The 21,201-nt window shown below is 56.2% G+C and overlaps 1 protein-coding gene across 1 annotated transcript in view; it reads left to right on the plus strand.

Moving 5' to 3' along the window:
- The first annotated feature begins 439 nt into the window (after positions 1-439).
- ADCY7 (adenylate cyclase 7) overlaps positions 440-21,201 on the plus strand; it is a 40,971-nt gene continuing 20,209 nt past the window's right edge. The window contains exons 1-8 of the mRNA XM_060000937.1: positions 440-524; positions 10,502-10,542; positions 13,202-13,639; positions 14,986-15,189; positions 16,316-16,477; positions 17,333-17,482; positions 17,781-17,929; positions 18,965-19,076. Of these exons, the coding sequence (XP_059856920.1) occupies positions 13,469-13,639; positions 14,986-15,189; positions 16,316-16,477; positions 17,333-17,482; positions 17,781-17,929; positions 18,965-19,076 (948 nt within the window). The 5' untranslated portion in view covers positions 440-524; positions 10,502-10,542; positions 13,202-13,468. The remainder of the gene's footprint in view (positions 525-10,501; positions 10,543-13,201; positions 13,640-14,985; positions 15,190-16,315; positions 16,478-17,332; positions 17,483-17,780; positions 17,930-18,964; positions 19,077-21,201) is intronic.

A 21,201-nucleotide genomic window follows, 5' to 3' on the forward strand; every position in this document is an offset into this window, starting at 1 on the left:
TTCGTCCCCATCGCTCAGGTGAGAAATCGAGGCCTGAGAGGCAGGTGACGTGCCAAAGCTCAAGCGGATGGGACTAGGGACCCCAGGGTTGGGGGCCGGACCCTGCAGTTCAGGGCGGGCTGTATTTGACTCAGTTCGTGAACTTGGGGTTTGAGTGTCCGCTATGTGCCAGGCACTGTTGGGTCCTGAAAGCAGGGCGGCGCGTGGCCAGACATCGGCCTTGGTAGAGGCATCACGTGATTGGGCAGTGACAGGCCAGGGGCCCTGTTCTGTGGTGGGAAGTGCAGGCACTGAGTCAAGGCTGGGCAGCCCTCCTGGAGGAGGTGGCAGCTCAGCCTGGCTCTCAAGGGCCGGTAGGAGTTTGCCAGGCAGAGGGGGTTTGGGGGTGGGGAGGTAGGCAGTGCTTTTAGACTGTCTGAGCCTGGAGACAAAAGGGTGGGGCTTGTTTGGGGAACCGAAATAAGTCAAATCACACAGCCGAGAAGAAGGTCTCAGGAAGCCCTGGAGGAGTTGGTTGGCTGGCGGTGAGCAGGACGGGGCTCGTTGTCTTTGGGGTCGCGGACAGGCGTGGGGAGCCCTGGTGGAAAATCCCAGGGGAGGCTTGGGTTTGGGGGGCATGTGGCTGCCGGAGACTGCGCCTCCATCACGGCGACTTCCTGTGCCCGGCGGAGGCTGGAAGGAAGGGGAGCCCAAGCACAGCCGTGGGGAGGGCTCCCGAGCCCCTGTGTTTGTGGTTCCGGAAGCCGGGCTTTTAGGGGTGCAGGGGAGGTCAGCTGGGGCTGCTTCCCCTGCAGAAGGGCTCTTCCGGGCTCTGGGCTGGGCTTTACCAGGTAGCCCTTCCGCCCCTGTCCCCCATGTGCCCCTTTGACCTCGCACAGTCCCCAGGAAGCCTTGGGGAAGGGGGGTCTTAGCATCTTGGGTTAGGGCCGGGCCCTCTTGGTGGCTGGTGTGGCGGGAGTCCGAGGGAGGACCTCTTGGGGAGGCACTGGCTTTGGGAGCCAGACTAGATAGACAGTGATGCCTCACGGGTGCTGGGGAGGCCACGGCCCCAACAGGGCCGGCTGAGCTCTGCGTGGAGGTGCCTCTCCACGTGCCTTTCCCGCTGCCCTCTCTGTGGCTAGCTTCTCTGGTAGTCTCAGTGAGAAGGGACCTCGCACACCCTGGGGGCCTTCCCTGCCCCGGGGGGAATCAGGCCCAGAGAGGGCGAGAGGCGGAGCGGAGCGGGGCCGGACCTTAGGTCTCTGTCCCCCGTGCTGCTTTGCTTATGGCAGGTGGGGAGACTGAGGCAGGGGGCGCTTCGCAGCCCTGTGCGGGAGAGGCAGGAAGTACAACAGGAGGGTCTTTCCTGGTTGGTATTCAGTGCCTTTTCCCACTTTCTCTTCCCCAGGGCAGATTGCTTCCCCAGTTGAAAACTGCCCTAGGGCAGGGCCTCCTCCAGTCTTCCCGGAATGCTACCCTGAAGGCCAAGGTCAGGGCTGGTCCCTGTGCGCCCACGCAGCCCAGCCCAGGGGAAGGTGGAGGCGGGGGAGTCGGGGCCCAGCTTGAGGGAGCTCCCAGGCTCTCAGAAAAGGGGCAGATCGTGGCCTCTGTGGGCCACAGTTGCCCAGGGAGTCTTCTTGGGGGAGGATCCCTGAGCCGAGTCTTGGAGATGCCAAAGTCAGCATTTCCCCAAGAGGATCCCTTAGAGATTTAATGCAAAAAGGGCCTCGTGAGCCAAAAAGACTGGGAAATGCTTAGCTGTGTTCATTAATTCAGCAGCTTGCTTTCCTGCAGGACTTCTCAGAACCTTGAATTTGCTAATGTGCACAGGGTATCTTTAGAGAAGGAGGAAGAGAATGGGAAGCCCAGCACTGCCTGTGACCAGAAACTGGCGTGCGTGTGGCTTTTCATGGCCCTGCTGTTGGGCAGGGCACACCTCAGGAAATGCAGACGCAGTGTTAGGAAGGAGTCTGGGCCTTGGAGTGGGCAGCTCTGAGTTTGAATCCCAGCCAGGAGGCTTTGGACGAGGAGCTTAGGATCCCAGAGTTGGTTCCCCTGGCTGGAAACAGAGGGAGAGCACCCCTAACCTGCCCTGGGGGTCTGGATGCAAGGACCTTGCCTCTTCCCTGCAGGTGCTTGGAGGCTGATGGCAGGGGCGCCTCCCGTCGGGTTTCCTGCCCTCTGTCTCCCAGTTGGGTTCAGGGTGTGCAGAGTGTGTCTGGAGGGCCGGGCGTTGTGTTTCCTCTCCTCTCCTCTCCACAACCCTAGAGGCCTTGGGGTGAGGACCCCGTGCTGCCTGGAAGCTCTCTCTGGCTCAGGCCCACCTTCCCGCTTTCCTTGAGGAAAGTGGACAGCTGCTCCCTTGAGGTCCAGCTAGGCTCTGTGTGGGCGTGTGAGCCCACGCGATGCTGATGCTGCTTGTACCCCAGAAAGCAGTCCCAAGGTGCTGACGCTGCTGTATCCACCCCAGAGGCGAGGCCACTTCCAGGGCAGGGAGGGGGCCGGGGTGCCTTGACCTCGGTGCTGAGGCTCATGACAGAGTGGGCTGAAGGGGAAGGGGCAGGTTCTGGGCCCGCCCACAGCCCTTGAGGCCCTTTCTGCCAACTTGGTAGTACTTGTCGTCTTGACCTGGCGTGTTGTGCCAGGTGCAGCCCCCTCCCCGCCCCCCGCCACCGTGCTCTGCTTGCATCCCCTCCACTGAATCCCCTCAAAGCCCTGGGTGGTCTGAACGTTATTCTCCCTTTCTTTCAAGTGAGGAAAGTGCGGCTCAAGGAGGATAAGTAACTTTTTCAGGGTCATGCGTCTTAGACCTGATGGACCTGGGGCTCGTTTTCCTTTTCTTCTTCTTTCGTTTATAGGCTCTATTTATTTTTTGTGTGTTCACATACATATTTTATAAATTTTTTTAAAAAGATTATTTATTTATTTTTGGCTGCGGTGGGTCTTTGTTGCTGTGCGCGGACTTTCTCTAGCTGTGGCGAGCGGGGGCTACTTGAGGTGCGCGGGCGTCCCATTGCGGTGGCTTCTCTTGTTGCAGAGCACGGGCTCTAGGCACGCGGGCACTAGAGCGCAGGCTCAGTAGTTGTGGCCTACAGGCTTAGTTGCTCTGCGGCATGTGGGATCTTCCCGGACCAGGGCTCGAACTCGTGTCCCCTGCATTGGCAGTTGGATTCTTAACCACTGTGCCACCAGGGAAGTCCCCAGATACATATTTATATATGTACACACACACACACACACACACACACACACACACACACCCCAACAAACATGCCAGGAACACATCTTTCCATGTTAATAAACTTAGAGCGTCACTTCAATGATCAGTCGCTTTATATTGCCCTTTGGGTTTTTCTATTAGGGTCGTTATTTTTTACTTTATGTATTTATTTAAAAAACCCTTTATTGAGGTATGAGTGACATACAAAAAGCTGTGCATTTTTATTGTATACAACTTCATAAGTGTGGCGATAAGTATACACCCGTGAAACCATCACCACAACCCATGCCATAAACCTGTCCCTCACAGCCTAAATTTTCCTCCCCCCTTTTAGTTTATCATTATTATTTTTAAAATAAGAACACATAAAATTTACCGTCTTGAAAAAATTTTTTTTAAATATATTTTTCTTTAGTTTTGGTTGCATTGGGTTTTTGTTGCTGCATGCGGGCTTTCTCTAGTTGCGGCGAGCTGGGGCTACTCTTGGTTGCGGTGAGTGGGCTTTTCATCGCAGTGGCTTCTCTTGTTGCAGAGCACAGGCTCTAGGCGCGCAGGCTTCAGTAGTTGTGGCACGTGGGCTTCAGTAGTTGTGGCTCTCAGGCTCTAGCGTGCAGGCTCAGTAGTTGTGGCGCACGGGCTTAGTTGCACTGCAGCATGTGGGATCTTCCCGGACCAGGGATTGAACCCGTGTCCCCTGCGTTGGCAGGCGGATTCTCAACCACTGCGCCCAGGGAAGTCTCTTGAAAAAATTTTAAGTATACAATACAGTGTTGTTAAAGATAGGCACTATGTATATGGTCGATCTTGTTTTTTCTACTGAAAACTTTAAAAAAATTGCATAAGCTACATTATAACAATAGAAATAGAAACTGAAAATGAGGAGGAGTAAGATTCGTTCACTCTGACAAAGCAGCAGTTTTGGTGTTTCTGTGTCCTGGTTCAGTCCTAATCCATTCTAGGCGTGACCTTCGCCATGTGGATTTTTCACAGGATGCCCTTCCACAGTATGGTTCAGGCTGCTGCATCTTTTTGATAGCTGCATTGTATTCCACTGTAAGAATGTATTATGATTTATCTTCCCCAGACTGATACACATATTGTTTTCAGTGTTTTGCAGTTACAGATAGTGCTGCAATGAATAATTTTGTACATATGTCAAATTTCACACATGTGAAAGTGTTTATAGGATAAATTACTTGATGTAGGTTTGCTAGGTCAAAAGGTGTGTGTGTGTATTAGTGAGTCTGTTAGATAAGATGAAACTGCCTGCCCCAGACGTTGTGCTGAATCACACGCCCGCCAGGGGTGAGTGTGAGTGTCTGTTTCCCCCCTCCCCCCGGCCTAGCCAACACAGATTTATGAAATGCTCTGATCTTTGCCAATTGGGTAGGTAGAAATGGTTTTCCATAGTAGTTTTAATTTGCATTTCTCTTGTTATGGGTGAGGTCAGCTTCTTTCCAAATATTTAAGAGATTTGTATTGTCTTTCTGTGAACTTTCTGTTCATCCTCTTCTCCCATTTTTCTACTGGGTTATTGTTCTTTTTGATTTGTAGGAACTCTTTACATATTAGGGAGATTAGCTCTTTAGGGAGATAAAAATTGCAAATGTCTCCATAATCTCTTGCTCATCTTTTGATTTTGCTTTTGATAGTTTTTACTATGTAGAAAAAGAATTTTTAATTGTAATCGAATGTATCAGTCTTTTCATTGTGGCTTTTAGGTTTTGTGTCAGGTTAGAAAGGACTTACTCACTACAGCATTATATGAGAATTCTTTCATGGTTTCTTGCTCTTTGGAAATCATCCTGGTATAAATTATGCCTCCAGCTTTCTCTCCCTCCTCTGGGCTCTGCTGACTTTTTAAATAGGCAACTTAGCAGTGCAGAAGTTAAGACTTAAACCTAAATCTTTCTTGCTCTTTCCAGGACAGTGGCTACTCTGGGTTAAATCTTCTGTCACCAGCAGAACCACTGTCTGGGTGGGCCATGGGAAGCCCAGTGTTCTGCCATCTTGGGCAGAAGTCGCACCACATAAGGTCCCTGAAGGCCAGCTAGACTTCCCCTTTCTGTTCTTTGTTATCGAGGGGAAAGGGATCAGGAATGAAACATGGGCATGAAAGTTTTCATTCTAAAGGGGGAGCCTAGTGAAGATAGTGCTTAAAGGAATGAATAACTAATGGTGGAATTTCAGGCAAGAGTTGGGGGAAGATATAGCTGTTCTTTCCAATATGGGAACCTGGTTGTTTAGTTGGTCAGTTAGTAAACATTGTTGCCTGAACACCTCCTGTGTGCAGAGCCATTTGCAGACACCTGGGAGAAGGGGGCACCAAGGTCTCTGCCTTCTGAAAACTTGTGCCTGGAGCTGAGTTTCCTCTTGACACATAGAAGGTGTTAGTGCACGTCTGCTGAAGGAGTGAACGTGTGACTCTGTCAAGATGCGTGAATGAATAGATGAACTCTTCTAGGCAATTACTAACCATCATTAGAGTTGGCACAGGAGATGGCAAACTGGATTTATTATCCTTGGCGGCTGGAGCCTTGTGGGGGAGGGGTGACAAGGTATTTGTGTTTTAGAGGAGAGATTGACTAGGGTAATGCCTAATCCAGAGGAAGAGTGGAAGGGAGGATTTCAGGAGCAAAGAACAATTCCCTACCCCACCCCTGGAATGAGCCCTCTGGGGCCAGATGGCAACACGCAGGCTTTTCAGCTTTTCCTCAGTTCTCTTTGTTTTATGATTTAACCTCCGTTCCTAGCCCAGCCCAGAGCTGGGCCTCACAGGTTTGACATAACCATCTCCTTTGGCAGAGGGAAAACCGAGGCCCGGATCAGGTAGGGGTCACAGAACACGTCAGTGGCAGAGCTGGGACTGGAACACAGGTCTCTAGACCCCAAGACTGAGTGACAGCTTGTGGTCCCTAGAGGCTGGGGTAGAGTCAGCCTGGGAGTTCTTGGGGAGCAGGGCTGCCTGGGGGCATATGCTACTGGGGGCTTCGGCTTCTGCTCCTGCCTCGTGGCTTTGCAGACTGTCGCCAGGAGGTGGGGAGATAAAGTGGAGGGTTGTTAGGGGCTCTGCCCCCTGTGCACCTCTGTCTCTCCTGTTTGGACCTCATGGTTGGGCTTCCTCAGCTCTAGGAATTGAGCCGTCCTTCTGGGTGCATTTGCTATTTTGTCCTCACAAACTTGGCCTGTTGGCCGTGGGACCTGTGCCTCGCTCTCCCCCGAACTTGGGTATCAGCACCTCAGTTTACTGATGAGAAAACTGAGGCCCACTCCTATGGCCAAGGGTAGCAGAGCTGGAATTTGAACCCAGGCCTCCTCCCTCCAGGTACAGCTCACCTGCGGAAAGGTGTGATGCAGCAGGTACTTCCGGTTCTGGGGGAGACTGTTTTGTCTGTTTTCATCATCTTCCGCCCTAATGCCCGCCCCCCAGCCCCCTCACCAAAGCTGCCCTGCCTGCTCTCTGCACCTTTCTGCCTGACTCAGGACTCGAGTTGGTTGGCTCATCCATCTGTCACCCCACAAGCCTCTGCCGGGGCCTCGCTGCAGGACACAGACGTAAATCCCACCGCAATTTGGTGAGGCAGGTGCGGGGATGTTTGATAGACGTCTCAGAAGGCCTCCCGAGGGGCGCAGATGTCCAGGAGAGAATGGTGTGGGGAGGGAGGTTAGGCCTCGGCACGAGCTAAGGCTTGGGGAGGCCCTTAGTCCCATGAGGTTTTCTGGGTGCCCCTAGGTGCCAGGCCGGGGCTGGTGGCTCTCCTTCACAGAGCTCTGGATCTCCTGAGGGAGGTGGCATTAACATGAGGCCCTCAGCAAACAGAATGTCTGCCAGTGACCCAGCCCACCAGGCACTGGGCTGGCCTAGGGGGCAAGACAGTGCTGGTGGGTTCCTGGCTGCAGCAGTACGGTCACCTGGGCAGGGCGTGGGTACAGGGTCCGGCCTGAGGGGCTTGAGTGGGTCCTCTCCTCTCCTCAGGCCTGCCTGCCTGCCCCGCTTCACACCCCGAGGCCCCACTTCCCCTTTCTGGGGCCACCAGGCCCTGTACAGCTCTGGGGCCTGCCAGGGCAGGGCCAGAGGAAGCCAGGCTGGGTTCCTGCCAGTATTGCTTGGGTGAGGAAGTGGGTATCCTGTCTGTGTCTGTGAAAGCTGGGGTGGGCTAGAGCTCCCCCAGGGGTGTGGTAGGGCTGGGGGTGCTGCCAGAGCAGCCAGTTCCGCTGGGGAAGGATTTCCTGAGCACCCCTGAGGGCCCCGTCCTGCAGTCATAATTCGAGGTTCCAGCGCCCTATCTCCAGCAGCTCTTCTAGCTGAGGAACCTGGACCCCGCCTGTCAGTATTTGGCAAGAAGACCCCAGTCCTGTCTTGTTGCAGGGAAGGGAGAAGACGGTGTGTATGGGGTAGTTCAGAGGGCTTCCTGGAGGAAGAGGCCCTCCTGGATCTTGCTGGCTTCGAGGAGGCTCCCTGGCATGGCTGCCTCATCTTGCCCCTGGAAGGCAGAGGGAGGTACCTTGATGGAGTCCACTTTGCCCCCCACCCTCTGTCTGGGGCCTTGAAGGGGGAGGGCAGAAAGGGGCTGACATTTTGAGATGTTATGGGCTCTTTGAATGTCAGCATTGGGAGGGTGACGGGCAGGACCCTGAGTGACCTGTATTCAAATCTCAGCTCTCTTTTACTAGCTTTGTGACCTCAGGCAAGTAACTGAATCTCTCTTTGCCTCAGCTCCCACATCCATAAAACAGACACAGCAGTCTCACCTACAGGGCAGGGGTGCAGATTTAGAGAGACTTCAGTGCTGGGTACACAGCAAGCAGTCAGTAGCTTTTGTGATGGTCTGTCCTGCTCAGTCACAGGCCCTGCGGCTGCGGGGAACTGAGTCCACCAGGATCGCTTGGGGGAAGAGATTGATTCCGCCGGTATCAGTTTCTACCTAAGTACATCCCTCCGCTCCCTAATTCCTCCCGCAGCCTTGGGCCCCCTGCTGCCCTGCTTAGTTTGGGACAGGGTGACAGAGGTATGAGCTGGGGTGGGGATGGTGAAGGGTTCCCCTCGCTGGCCGGCGTCCCTCCAGAGGAGGTCTTAGCCAGGACTGGCTGCGTCTGCAGGGGCCCGCTCTCACCTTTGCACTAACTTCTCCCGACTTGGACTCATCAAGGGGCCACGAGGGCTTTCTGGACACAGCGAACTGGGCAGGAGGCCCAACATGGGCCTTGGGACGCGGTTGCAAGTGCCGGAAGCTCCCCTGGCTTCAGCTGGGAGGGTATTGATTATCCCTTGGAGGAAATATCTGGGGGTTGCCTGAGCCTCAGACAGAGCTGGATCTGGGGGCCCCAGCGGGTATGTTCAGGGCTCTGTCTCTCATCAGTTCTCCGTGTGGGCTTCCTTCTCAGGTGGGCTGTCTACTGTGGTGGCTCAGGTGGTGCCAGCGGCTCCAGGCCGCGGGCAAAGAGAACATCTTTTCCTCGTGGGCCAGCAAATGTCCCAAAGAGTAATGTCACTGACATGGTTTTGGTCACATGTGCATCTTGAAACCAGTCACTGCGGCTTGGGAGAGACTGCGCTGATGAGCCAGACCTGGGTCATGTGGCCCCTGAACCAGGGCTGAGAGAGGGGGAGAGGACCGTGTCCAGCAGAAGCGGGAAACACCCTCCCAACTGGACCCTTGGGGTCCCCCTCCTCCGTGAGATGGGACTGCTCCCCTGCCAGAGTTATTGTGAGGTGTGGGTGACGGTGAGGGAGCCCTGGGAACCCAGCCTCTCCAGGTAAAAGGGCCTCGATGTCTCTGCTCTTGGTGTCTTTGGAGTTCACAGAGGACCCACGGGGTGTGGGTGAGGGAGTGACGGGGAGGCAGGGCCTGGCTTGACCTCAGGTCGGACTTACAGCCCGAGCAGCGCCCAGTGCTGGAGAAGACTGGCCCAAGAGGGGCTGAGCTTCCCATCGCCGAGGCCTGCGAGCTGAGCTTGTGGCAACACTTGCTGGAGACCTGGCAGAGGGGCTCATCCAGGGCCTCATGGGGCCCTCCCAGTTATCAGCTGAGTTGGCAGCTGGCAGAAGAACTGGAGATTGGACAGAGGGGCCTTGAAACCTGCCCTGACAGAGGGGCCTCTGGGTCTCCTCCTGGAGAGGAGCTGGCCTGTGCAGGTGCCTCTCGGTGCTGGGTTGTCTGCAGGAGGGAGAAGTGCGGCCCTTCCTCCCAGCCCTGCCTCGTTCTGCCGGAGCTGGACGGGGTCCCTGGGGGGCCTAGTCTCCGTGCCCAGTATTGCCCGTTGTCTGCCTCCTCTCCCGCCTGCCGTTGCCCAGGAAGTGGCCTAATTAGATCCCCAAGAGGAGTGTTTACCAGGCCTGAGTTCCCAAGACTCTCGGAATCTTCCAACTAATCCCTCTCTCTCCATGCCTGGCTCAGCCCGGCTTTGTGTGCCTGGAAGGGCAGGTTGGCATCTGGGGGTCAAAGGTTCCATGGTGTGTGTGTGTGTGTGTGTGTGTGTGTGTGTGTGTGCGCGCGCGCGCGCGCGCATGCGTGCATGCGTGCACACACGTGCACACTTGTGCATGTCCTGGCCACCCACAGCTCTGCTCTGGGGGCTTTGCCTGGGGGATGGAGCAGCTCTGGGGAGTTGCCTTGGCCCCTTGGAGTTTGGGGTTTCTCAGCCTGGCAGTCCCGGTGCACTGGTGTTTGCACCAGGCCGGAGGGACAGGCAGTGTTGTGTATACTTCTGACAACTGGTTCAGTCACTGGGACCTGCTGCTTCTGGAAGGAGCTCCATGGGGAAGCCTTTCTCATTTCAGTAAGACAGTGAGGCTGGGCCAAGGAGCCCTGGTTTGGTTTGGAAGCTGGCAGACTCAGGTTTGAATCCCAGCCCTTCTACCAGCCAGCTCCAGCTGTGTAATCTTAGGCAAGGCACGCTCCCTCTCCGGGTTCAGTTTTGCATCTGGGAAATGGCTGTAACACCTTGGCCTTAGCAGGTTATGAAGGCGAGAGTGGAGGTGGATGTGCAGGCACCTGGCGTGACAGCATGGCAGCTGTTTTACACGTGCCCTGGAGTGGGAGCTTCTCAGGGCAGGGACCTTACCTTGTTTCGTGACCCCTTTAGCACAGGGCTGGGCATATATGGTTAGTACTCAAAAAATGCCTCTTGTGGAACAAAGACTGGTGAGTATAGCTTTAGAGGTGGCAAACTAGTGGGCTGCGCTATGCAAATTTTATAAATTTTTAAAATTGAAGTAATGTTGATTTACAGTGCTGTGCAGATCTCTGCTGTGCAGCAAAGTGAGTCGGTTACACATATATTTATGTTCTTTTCCATTAGGTTTATCCCAGGAGATTGGATATAGTTCCCCGTGCTATACGGTAGGACCTTGTTGTTTATCCCTTCTAAATGTAATAGTTTGCATCTACCAAGCCCAAACTCCAGTGCATCCCTCTCCCTCCCCTCTCCCCCGGCAGCTACAAGTCTGATCTCTATGTCTCTGAGTCTGTTTCTGTTTTGTAGATACGTTCATTTGTGCCATGTTTTAGATTCCACATATAAGTGATATCATTTGGTATTTGTCTTTGTCTTTCTGACTTACTTCACTTAGCATGGTAATCTCTAGTTGCATCCATGTTGCTGCAGATGACATTATTTCATCCTTTTTTATGGCTGAGTAGTATTCCATTGTACATATGCACCACATCTTCTTCATCCATCCCTCCGTTGATGGACATTCAGGTGTTTCCACGTTTTGGCTGTTGGCACCAAGCACATTTTAGAAATCAGCTGGCAACAGTTGGAAATCAGTATTTCACGTAGAAATCAGATTTGTAGCTTTTGTCCAAACACTTTGCACACTTTGGCGGTCCTGGCCCAACCCCCTCAGGGTTGCCTTGGTTAAACAGGTAGTTGCCGAGGCTTGTAGACACCTGCCTGGGCCCAGAAGGAGCAGAGGGGCCAGGACTCCAGGCAGACAGCCCCTTCCTCCCCCACCAAATATGTGGTTTTTCCATTTTGTTCCTGGGGTTTGAGGAACAGGAGCTCCCAGGTGGACTAGTGCCGCAGGTGACTCCCGATCCAAGGTGGCCCCAGGTTACTCAAGGCAGTTGGCACTCACTGGGGGACTTCACTCAGACTCTGGGATTCTGGGTGCCCTGCTATTTTGCCTTTGGGGGCTCTGGACCAACTTTCCTTCACAGCTTCCACCAGTGGCCATTTGCACCCTTTGTGACTGCCCTGAGCCTTCCCATGTCTTACCACCTCCCTGCCCCCTGCCCTGTCCTGGTTCCTATCGCTGATGCAGGCCTGGAGGATGTTGGGGGCCTGGACTCCTGGTCCAGGGCTGCTCCCTTGACACAAGCTTCCTGCTGGGAATATGTCAGCCACCCCAAGCCCCAGTCGCTGCATCTAGGGATTGCACATTTTTTTGGTAACTTTCTCTCCCTGGAGACTGGGAGCCCTAGGGGGAGAGAGAGCTAGCCTGACACACAGGAGATATAATGGGCTTGGTGTGCCCTAGGCGTGGTTAACGAGCTGTTTGGGAATAAACAAATGGGCAAATAAATGAATGGTGCTGGAGAAAGAGGGAGCCCCTCTGGGCTAAGCATTGCAAGCCTGGGGTCCGCTCTCAACTTTGTCATAAAGGGTCCACCGTGTTCTTCTCTGAGGTGCAGTTTCCTTATCTATGAAGCGGAGCTTGCAAGGTTCTTAAATTCTTGTCAGTGGGCCCTTTTAGAAAAATTCAGTCTTACGTGGAAGCTTAACATAACATGAATGCAAAGGGTATGCTCTGAGTGAAGCTGGCGTTAGTGTCTGAGACACAAGACTCACTGAGAAGTTCCAGTAATCGAGTGAGTGAGGTCTTTGCACAAGAACCATTGGAACAGAAGAAAGCCTGCGAACAGACTTCACATGCATGGCCACCTGACTTAGGACAGAGGTGCGTCCACTAAAACTCTTGAAGGAAGGATGGCGGTTCCACGAAAGGCTGGTGGGGTAATTAGATATCCATTCAGAAAAAAGAAGCTTGGTCCCTGCCTCACACCATACACAAGAGTTCCTTGACATGGATCGGAGACCTACATGTGAAAGTAAACTGTTCAAACTTCTAGAGCAGTGCCTTCCAGTAGAAGTTTCTGGATAATGGAAGGGCTCTATCTCTGTGCTGCCCAGTGTAATAAACGCTAGCTGTGTGTGGCTGTTGAGCGCTTGAAATGTGACTGGTGTGGCTGAGGGGCTGACTTTTTTTTTTTTTTAACTTTCAAAATGTTTTAAATGTAATCATCAAGCTATTACTATACTCAAAAAAATTGTCATTTATTAACTTAATCCCACCTTCAGTTCACATTTAGATTTCACCAGCCGTTTCAACATTTTTTCTGTAGTTGCAGCTTTTAAAAATCAAAATCCAGGTAAAGTCCATTATATCACATTGGGTTCGTAAGCCTTTTAGATTTATTTTATTCTGTAACACCCCCACTCTCTCTCATGGTACTGACTGGTTAATAGTGGGTTATTTGTCCTGTAGGCCAGTAGTTTGCAAAGTGTGGACCAGCAGCTTCAGCAGCTTCTGGGAACATGTGAGAAATGCACGTTTCTTCTCAGGCCCCTTCCAGTCCTACTGACACTGGGGATGCAGCCCAGTGATTTGTGTTTTAACAAGCCCTCCAGGATCTCTCCTGGGTACCACTGTTGTTGACTAGCCCACGTCGTAGATTTGGCCGCCTCCTGCCACCATTTGTCTTCTCCACGTAGCCTCTATATGGGACTGAACTTTTAATTTCACTTTTAATAAACTTAAATTAAATTTTTGATAGTCACATGTGGCTAGTGGCTGCTGCATCAGACCGCGCAGTTCTCGGAAACACAGGAGACCAGCTTTATGACCTTGGGGTGGGCCAAGCTTTAAAGACCTAAAAGTTAGGTTTGGTTAAGGTTGATAAATCAGACCTGGGGCTATGAGGCCTGGCCTTGCTCTCGCCCAATGCCAGCCTTCCCAGTCCAGGTCAAATCTTGGTCTGCTTTGTGTCTCTGCAGAGCTGAGGACCCTGCGTGTCTGTTCATTCGGGCCTGGAGGCAAAAGCAGATGCGGGCTCTGCAGTGAGCGAGGCCTGGCGGCTGGAGCAGTGCAGGTCCCGTGTGTCCATGGAGCTGCTGGCTGAGGGGACTCCTGCCCAGCTCCGCCTGCCAGGCTCGGAGAAACCAGAGGCCTAGGCGCACAGGGGTGGGTGTCGGCAGACAGATGCTCCCCAGGCTGCGGGGTTTCCTGCGTGGACTGCTGGGCGGGTGTGCCAGAGGTGGAGGATGCCGGCCAAGGGGCGCTACTTCCTCAACGAGGGCGAGGAGGGCCCCAACCACGACACGCTCTACGAGAAGTACCGCCTCACCAGCCAGCATGGGCCGCTGCTACTCACACTCCTGTTGGTGGCCATCACTGCCTGCGCCGTCCTCATCATCATCGCCTTCAGCTACGGGGTGAGTGGGGGCAGCCCGTGGGCGTTGGGGGCTTCCCTGGGCTCCAGGTCTCAGCTCTGATGCTTTGTACTTGTGAGGCCTTGGGCAAGTCATTACCTTCTTAAAGCCTGAGTTTCTGCATCTGTAAAGTGCTACAGAGCATATTTAGGCTGGAGGAAGACACATTTTTTATTTTAATTTTTAAGTCTGGGGTGGTTTTAGATGTTACATTAATTTGGCCAAATAAATTACCCTCACTTTTCTCCACAATGGACTTTGATTTTACTGAAGGCCTGTGTATCACCGCTCCCACTTCCAGTACCGTGGCAGACATCATGCATCAATCCCAGCACTCTTTCTCACGGAGCCGGCCGGGGTGGGGGGGTGTGTGTCTCAGAATCCTTCTTAAGACAGCAGGCACCACTGATATTATCTCTGCCTTAGGCCTCGTCCTGCTCTAGCCATTACCTCTGCGTGGCTGTTGAGCCCTTGAAATGTGGCTAGTATGACTGAGGAACTGAATTTTCAATTTTATCTTTAATTGTTGGAAATTTAATTTTGAATAGCCACATGTGGCTAGTGGTGGCTGTATGGGACAGTAAAGTTCTAGAAGAAGACATCAGAGACTACAGGCTGTTAACAGGGTGATATGTGTAAGGTGGCCAGCACCCAGTAGGTGCTCTGCCGGTGCTGCCTGTATCTCTGTGGATGTAAATCCCAGGGCCTTTGTTTTGTCATCCGGCACATAGTTACTGAGCACCCACTGGGTGCTGGCCCCAGATTAGTCTCTGTGCTCATGGAGCTTACGGGCCTCTGGGGGAAACCAGGTGCTGTCCACCTGTGAACGTCTTGCCTGTTACCTTCTCCCCACAGTGCCACACTTCTGTACCTTTCCTTCCGCTCTTCCCCTGTCTGGGATGCCTTTGGTCGTATTTCCTCATAAACATCCATTCATTCTTTATGAGTTAGGAGCACTGGCCTCTCCCCCAGGAGGCTTTGCACAGCTTTGCTCCTGTGCTCTTGTACCTGTGCCCTGCAGGTGTGCACAGAGCTGCTGGGGACCCCGGGGGACGCCTGAGGGGGAGGGGTGGGGAGTGAGAACGTCATAGGGCTGGGCCCCACAGGTGACTGGGGAAAGGTGGTGGTGAAGGCACCCCTAGCAGAGGCAATAGCACAAAGCCTGAGGTAAGAAAGAACTTGATGTTTAGAGGGAGGATGGCCACCACCCACGTGGAGGAAGCAGCCAGTGACCTTGCTTAGGGCAGGCTGGACAGGCTAACCTGGCAGGCTTTCTGGAGGAGGTGGCACCCTGCTGGGGAAAGCTACCGCATTTCTGTGTGTGTTCTCCCCCCGCCCCCTCCCCCCAGGACCCCTCCAGACACCAGGCTGTCCTGGGGACGGCGTTCTTCACGCTTGCTGTGTTTGTGGCTCTCTACGCGCTCGTGTATGTTGAGTGCCTCGTCCGCCGGTGGCTCAGGGCCTCGGCGCTACTCATCTGGGCCTGCCTTGTGACGCTGGGCTACGTGCTGGTGTTTGACTCATGGATGAAGGAGGCCTGTGACTGGGAGCAGGTAACAGGGCAGGGGACCCTGGCGCCCCTGGGGGCTGGGGGCTGCCAGCCAGCTGTGCACTCTGGGCATCAGATCCCTTCTGGAGACCGGCCGCATTGGGTGTGCCAGCCACGGGCCCTCCCTCTCTCCGGGCTGTGGTTCTGTGACTGAGATGGGCCCTGGGCTGGTCTTGTTCTCTAGCCCTGTGCTGATGAGATGGGGGTGAGGTGGGAGAAGAGTGTCCACTGAATGTCTGGCTGCGCTCTTTCTGGAAATGACACATCTCCAGCTCAAAGAGGCACAAAGGCACAAAGTGGCTCACGTGCCGGGAGGGGCCCAGGACTTGGTCTGCGGCTTCAGCAGGGAGGCCGGGTCCCAAGTTCTCCCGGCTCTGCTTGCCTCTGTGCTCTTTCATTCCCTGTCAGGCCACCCCCAGCTCGGGACAGAGGTGCCTGCGGCACCTCCGGGCTGCCCGTCCATCAGCCTACCCAGGCCAGCTGAAAGAGACGGCCGTTTCTCAACCAGCTTGAGCTGCGCTGGCTGGCCTGGGGCATGGGCCCAGCCCTGGACGGTCATTGTCACCGGGGAGGGGGGCGGCTCTGACCACTGGGGCTGGGTCCTGTGACTGGGGTGGGGTGAGGCTCGGGCAAGCCATGCAGGTGGGAAGCTCGGGGGAGGGTGCCGTTCCCAGCAGGGGTGGGAGCGGGCGGGTTGGGCGGGGTGGGGGGGGTGGGGAGCAGCAGGGGCCAGCTCAGAGCATGGGCGGGGCCGGTGAGCTGGGCTGCTGGGGGTGGCAGTAGTTACCATTCCTGCGGAGGGAGGGCCGTGGGCAGTGGGCACCAGGCGAGAGCTCGCTGGGTCACGAGGGCGGCGGAGGCGCAGCCTCAGCCCCAGGTGGTAAATCAGCTTGTAGGGGATGATGCTGGCTGGGCGTCGTTTTCTCCTTCTATCCTGTGTCTGTCGCTGCCTCTCGCCACACAGGGTGGGGAAGGGGCCGACCTGAGGGCCGAGGGCGCGGGGAGGGGGGCGTAGCCTCAGAGTTCAGGCTTCCAGGGCCATCCCTGCGAGCCGGGGCTGCGGAGTGACCCCAGCTGGGCCCCGGGCAGGGGCGGCGTGGTGGCCGCGCTCACGACGCCTCTGTGTGCAGGTGCCCTTCTTCCTGTTCGTGGTCTTCGTGGTGTACACACTGCTGCCCTTCAGCACGCGGGGTGCCGTCGTGGCCGGGGTCGTCTCCAGCACCTCCCACCTCCTGGTGCTCGGCGCTCTGATGGGGGCCTTCACCACGCCCAGCGTCCGGGTAGGGCTGCAGGTGAGGGGCGTGTGGGTCTGGGCGCGCAGGGCCGGCTAAGGCCTTGGGTGGGGCTTTGGTTTGGGCCGAGGGCAGCCAAGGCTGGGGCGGGTGAGTTGGAGGCCTGGGAGACAGAGGTGTTTGCCGACGGGTGGCCTCGAGGCCGGGCTTCGTCCAGGTCGGCAGGTGCCCTGCCCTGAAGCCTTTTCTTTGCTGGCCTGGGGTACCCCGGAGGCTCAGCCCCTCCCTCGAGCCCTGACCCTCGGGCCTCCTTCCTGGGTCCAGCGCACCACTGCTGGGTGAGGCCCTGTTCCCGAGGTTTCGCTCGTTCAGCCCAGAGCCGCATCTGCACAGGGTCGGACGCCGCGTCTGGTGTCCTTTGCGTTGAGTGATTATGAACCATTAGTGGTGACGTGCAGATGTGTTTTCCTCCTGAGCAGGCCTGGTGTCTGGTCTGGGAGGTGGGGGCCAGAGCTCTGGGCAGCCAGCCTGGCCCTGTGCCTTCCGTGGCTGTCCTTGGCTCTCCCTCTGGGCTCCGGGCTCTGTGAGGGGCTGTGCTCCTGCCGCCCTGGAAGCGGCTGGCTGCTCTGGTCTCTGGGGCCTGAGCCCTTCTGCACCAGGGAGTGTCTGGCGGATGCTGAGACAGGCCTGAGTCCTGGTCCTGGGGTCACAGTGACCTACTAGGAGACCAGTGAGTCTAGGAGACCAGTGAGTCTGAACCTGTTTCCCTGCCTGCCCACCCCAGGGAGGCTGCAGCCCGAGTGGGTTGGGAGGCCAGGGATCGGGGAGGGGGTGCCGTCACCAGCCCAGCAAGGGGGTCGGTGTCCTGGGGCACGGGCCAGGCCTGATGCTGAGCCCGCCACGGCCCGCCCGCAGCTGCTGGCCAACGCTGTGGTCTTCCTGTGCGGGAACCTCACGGGCGCCTTCCACAAGCACCAGATGCAGGATGCCTCCCGAGACCTCTTCACCTACACTGTGAAGTGCATTCAGATCCGCCGTAAGCTGCGCATCGAGAAGCGCCAGCAGGTGGGACCCGCCTGGCCCTGCCCGGCCCCCCGGCTGTCCCCCGGGCCCCACGCCCTGCATCCTTTCTCTGAGGATGTGCTCACTGAACGGCACGGTGAGGCGCCTGGGGCACCTGGCCAGACACCTGTGCTGGTGTCATCCCGGGGGCTGCTGGGGACACGGGAGGGTGTGTGCCTGCCGGGTTGGTCGCAGGGTGTAGGCCAGCAGCAATGGGGCACGTGGTGGGCAGAGGGGCAGGAGGGCAGAGAGGATGGAGACCCGGGGCCTGACGCCGCCCTGCCTGTGCCCCACGTGCCAGGAGAACCTGCTGCTGTCCGTGCTGCCTGCCCACATCTCCATGGGCATGAAGCTGGCCATCATCGAGCGGCTCAAGGAGCGCGGGGACCGCCGCTACCTGCCTGACAACAACTTCCACAGCCTCTACGTCAAGCGGCACCAGAACGTCAGGTGGGTGGCTGGCCGGGCCCGTATGCACAGTGTCTCCCAGGGCGGCCCCGGCAGGTGGCCCGCTGCCCTCCTACCTGTAGGCCCAGGTCCCAGCCCGCACGGGGACTGGGGAGAGGTAAATCCAGGCGCCTCCCTGGGCCTCAGTCTCCCACTTGTTCCCCCAGGGGGTGGGGGCAGATTAGATTAGTATTGGGGGAGATCCACTGCCCCCTAAAATTGTGAAACTGCGCACGAACGTGACTGTTGGGAAGAAAGGGGTCTTTTCAGATGATTCTCAAAGGGGCACAGGCCCCCCAAAAGGAGATGAAGCCCCACCCAGGTGACCGCCAGGGACCCCCCCAGTCCTGACACCATCTTTGACTGATTTGAAGGGGCTGCAGAGTCTTACTCAGCGGCGCTGACCTGAGCAAGCACAGATGTGGGCGCTGTGAGCTCCACCCTGGTCCTCCGCCTGCAGGCTCAGCGTTACCCCCGACACTGGCCTGCTGCCTCTGGGTTGTGGACGGTCCAGAACTGTAGACTCAGGAGCGGGGAGATCTGGCGCAAAATGCAGCTCTGGCTTCCCAGCAAGTCTTAACCTCCCTGGGACTCAGTTTGCTCGTCTGTAGAATGGGGTTCCTACAAGGGCAGCGTGAGGACTAGATGTGTGAAAGCGCTGGGTGTGGAGCTCAGCTGGAGGGAGCGTGCAGTCACATCTTACCAGGGCTTTAGCGCTGAAGTCTGCGCAGAGGTGAAATCCAGGTATAGGGAAGGGGAGAAGTTCCCAGGTGCCCGAGAACCCACCTGTAAGGGCTCCGTTCAGGCATCTGTGGTGAGGCTCTAAAGGGGTGGGGGTGCCCGAGGGCCCCTGCAAACTGGGGCTTGTTTCATTTTGCTTTGATGTGAAGCCTCTGGAACTTTAATTCATCCTTATGGCGGGGGGTTTCTCTCCCAATCCCTGGCGGCAGAGGGCTCGCAGGGGTGATTGGGTGCAGGGCTGGCAGATGCTCAGGGGCTCTTGGCCCTGACCCTCCTGCTGGCCCCCCCTACCCCCAGCATCCTCTATGCTGACATCGTGGGCTTCACGCAGCTGGCCAGCGACTGCTCCCCAAAAGAGCTGGTGGTGGTGCTGAACGAGCTCTTCGGAAAGTTCGACCAGATCGCCAAGGTGAGCCCACTGACCTGTGCTGCCTCCCCTCCGCTGATGGTAAAGTCAGGAGCCCTTCCCACCGCATCCACAGCGTGTCCTGTGTCCAGCGCTGTGCTGAGATGGGTGTGGGGAGGCCTGGGCTGAATTTTAGTATTCAGTCAGCAAAGCTTTCAAGTGCCCCATGGTCAAAGTGGATGTTGAGCCAGGATCCTGTCCCCCAGAGTGTGAGGCCTCTGGGGAGACTGTCAGTGCACACTGGGGAATGCACTGGGCTTCAGGAGCTTAGAGGGGGACTCCAGAAGGCTGCCTGGAGGAGGAGACGGCTCCATCCTCACTACGCAAGGTCAGCAGCCTCAGCTTCCCCTGGGAGCATGGGAGGACTGTGGGATGCCAGGCCTCGCCCAGAATCTGCCTCTTGACAAGATCGCAGGGTGAATAGTCTGCACATTAAAGTTTGAGAAACCTAAAAAGAAACTGAAGAGGAAAGGGAACAGTGTTATGGGCAGAGGGAACAGCATATGCAAAAACCTAGAGAAGAAAGAAAGCTCTGTGTGTCCATGCAATGAAAGTGGCTCAGTGTGAGTGGGACAGAGTGTGTTGGCGGGGAACATGGTCACAGGGTCAGACATTCAAGGACTTGAGGGCTGAGTTGAGGAGCGGGATTTGACCTCAGGACCCTGGGGAGCATAGCAGGTGGCAAGCAGGGAGGGCATTGGGCAGGGAGAGCCTCCAGGGTTCGGCCAAGGCAGGAGGGGTCTGGAGACCAAAGAGGGCTGAGCTGAGATCTCACTGTTTTGTCTTCACAAGCAACACCCAGCTCCAGGGGTGTGTGTAGGGGGCTGGGGAGGAGCCTCAGTTATTCATTAATTTACCACCTGGTCCGGGAACCTGCTGAGTAGCAGCCCTGGGCTGCCCTCAAGTTGCTCCCGGGCTACGTGCTATGTGGTTGGAAGAGAGGAGTACAGGGGGCAGGACTTGGGGGTGCTCATTTAGCCCAGCCCCAGGTGGTCAGGAAGGCTTCCTGGAAGTGGTAGCCACTGAGTAGAGACCCAAGTGTAAGATTTAGGGCAGTGGCTCTCCATCCTGGCTGCGTGTTTGAATCACATGAAAAGCTTAAGTAAAACCCCAGTACCCATGCCCGCACCCATGAGAGTTTTTCAGAGCCTCCCGGGTGACTCCATGTGCAGAGAATCGATGGTTTAGAACTTGACGGGAACAAGTTCTGGCCTCGCACTCAATCTTGGGAGGGACTACCTCACCAGGAGCAGGCTCCACCTCAGGAGATGAGCTTCCCGTCACAGGAGGTAACCAAATTACAGTTGGACACCACTGGCCAGGGGTGCTCTGGAGAGCTGTCCCCCCTGGGTACTGTGGACTGTGTGACTCTGAGGGTCTGTTTAGCCGGGAGCCTTCCTTTAGGAGCTTCCTTCCTTCGTGATTTCTCTGGTGGAGGTTCCTAGAGGTTGGGCCTCATGTGGGCCCAGGCTCCATCCTCACTACGCAAAGCCACAGCTGGCTCTTCCCCTGCCACAAAGCCAAGGACCTGCCCTTGCCCTTTTGGACACAGTCCGCTCTCCATGGCAGGCCCAGGAGGCAGCCTCATTTTATAGATGAGAAGAGGGAGGCTATGGCAGGTGCCAGTCTTCAGGCCAGAGTGTCCAGTCCCTGGGCAGACACAGCAGGCAGAGCTGGTCCCAGCCTTTTCTCCTATCAGCAATCAGATTCCAGAACTGTAACCTCCTGGCGAGAGCCAGGGCCTCCTCTCAGAGGTGTCCGCATTGCGTCTGGGCTCAGGCATTTTCTGTCCCAACACACTCACACAACTCCTCCAGTGTGTAAGTCTCAAAGGCGCGGGGCAGAGCAGCCTGGGGAACGTGGCCTCCTGTAAATCCCTGACAGCGGGGCTGGATCCAGACTGTTATCCTGCGCCTGGCTCTGGAGGAGATGAGATAAGGGCAGCGGTGCCCTGAGCCTGTGCCTGGGTGTCCCAGCCCTCGCCAAGCTTCTGCTGCTTTCTAGGAAAGCGCTGTCCTCACCCACCTCCGTTAGGCCATTCAGAACTCAGCACGTACCAGACGGAGCACACCGGGAAGCAGCTGGCACACACTCAGATGGGTCATTGCAGGAGGGCTTAGGAAGGGGA

The sequence above is a fragment of the Delphinus delphis genome, chromosome 20 (assembly GCF_949987515.2).
Source record: "Delphinus delphis chromosome 20, mDelDel1.2, whole genome shotgun sequence".
Lineage (NCBI taxonomy): Eukaryota > Metazoa > Chordata > Mammalia > Artiodactyla > Delphinidae > Delphinus > Delphinus delphis.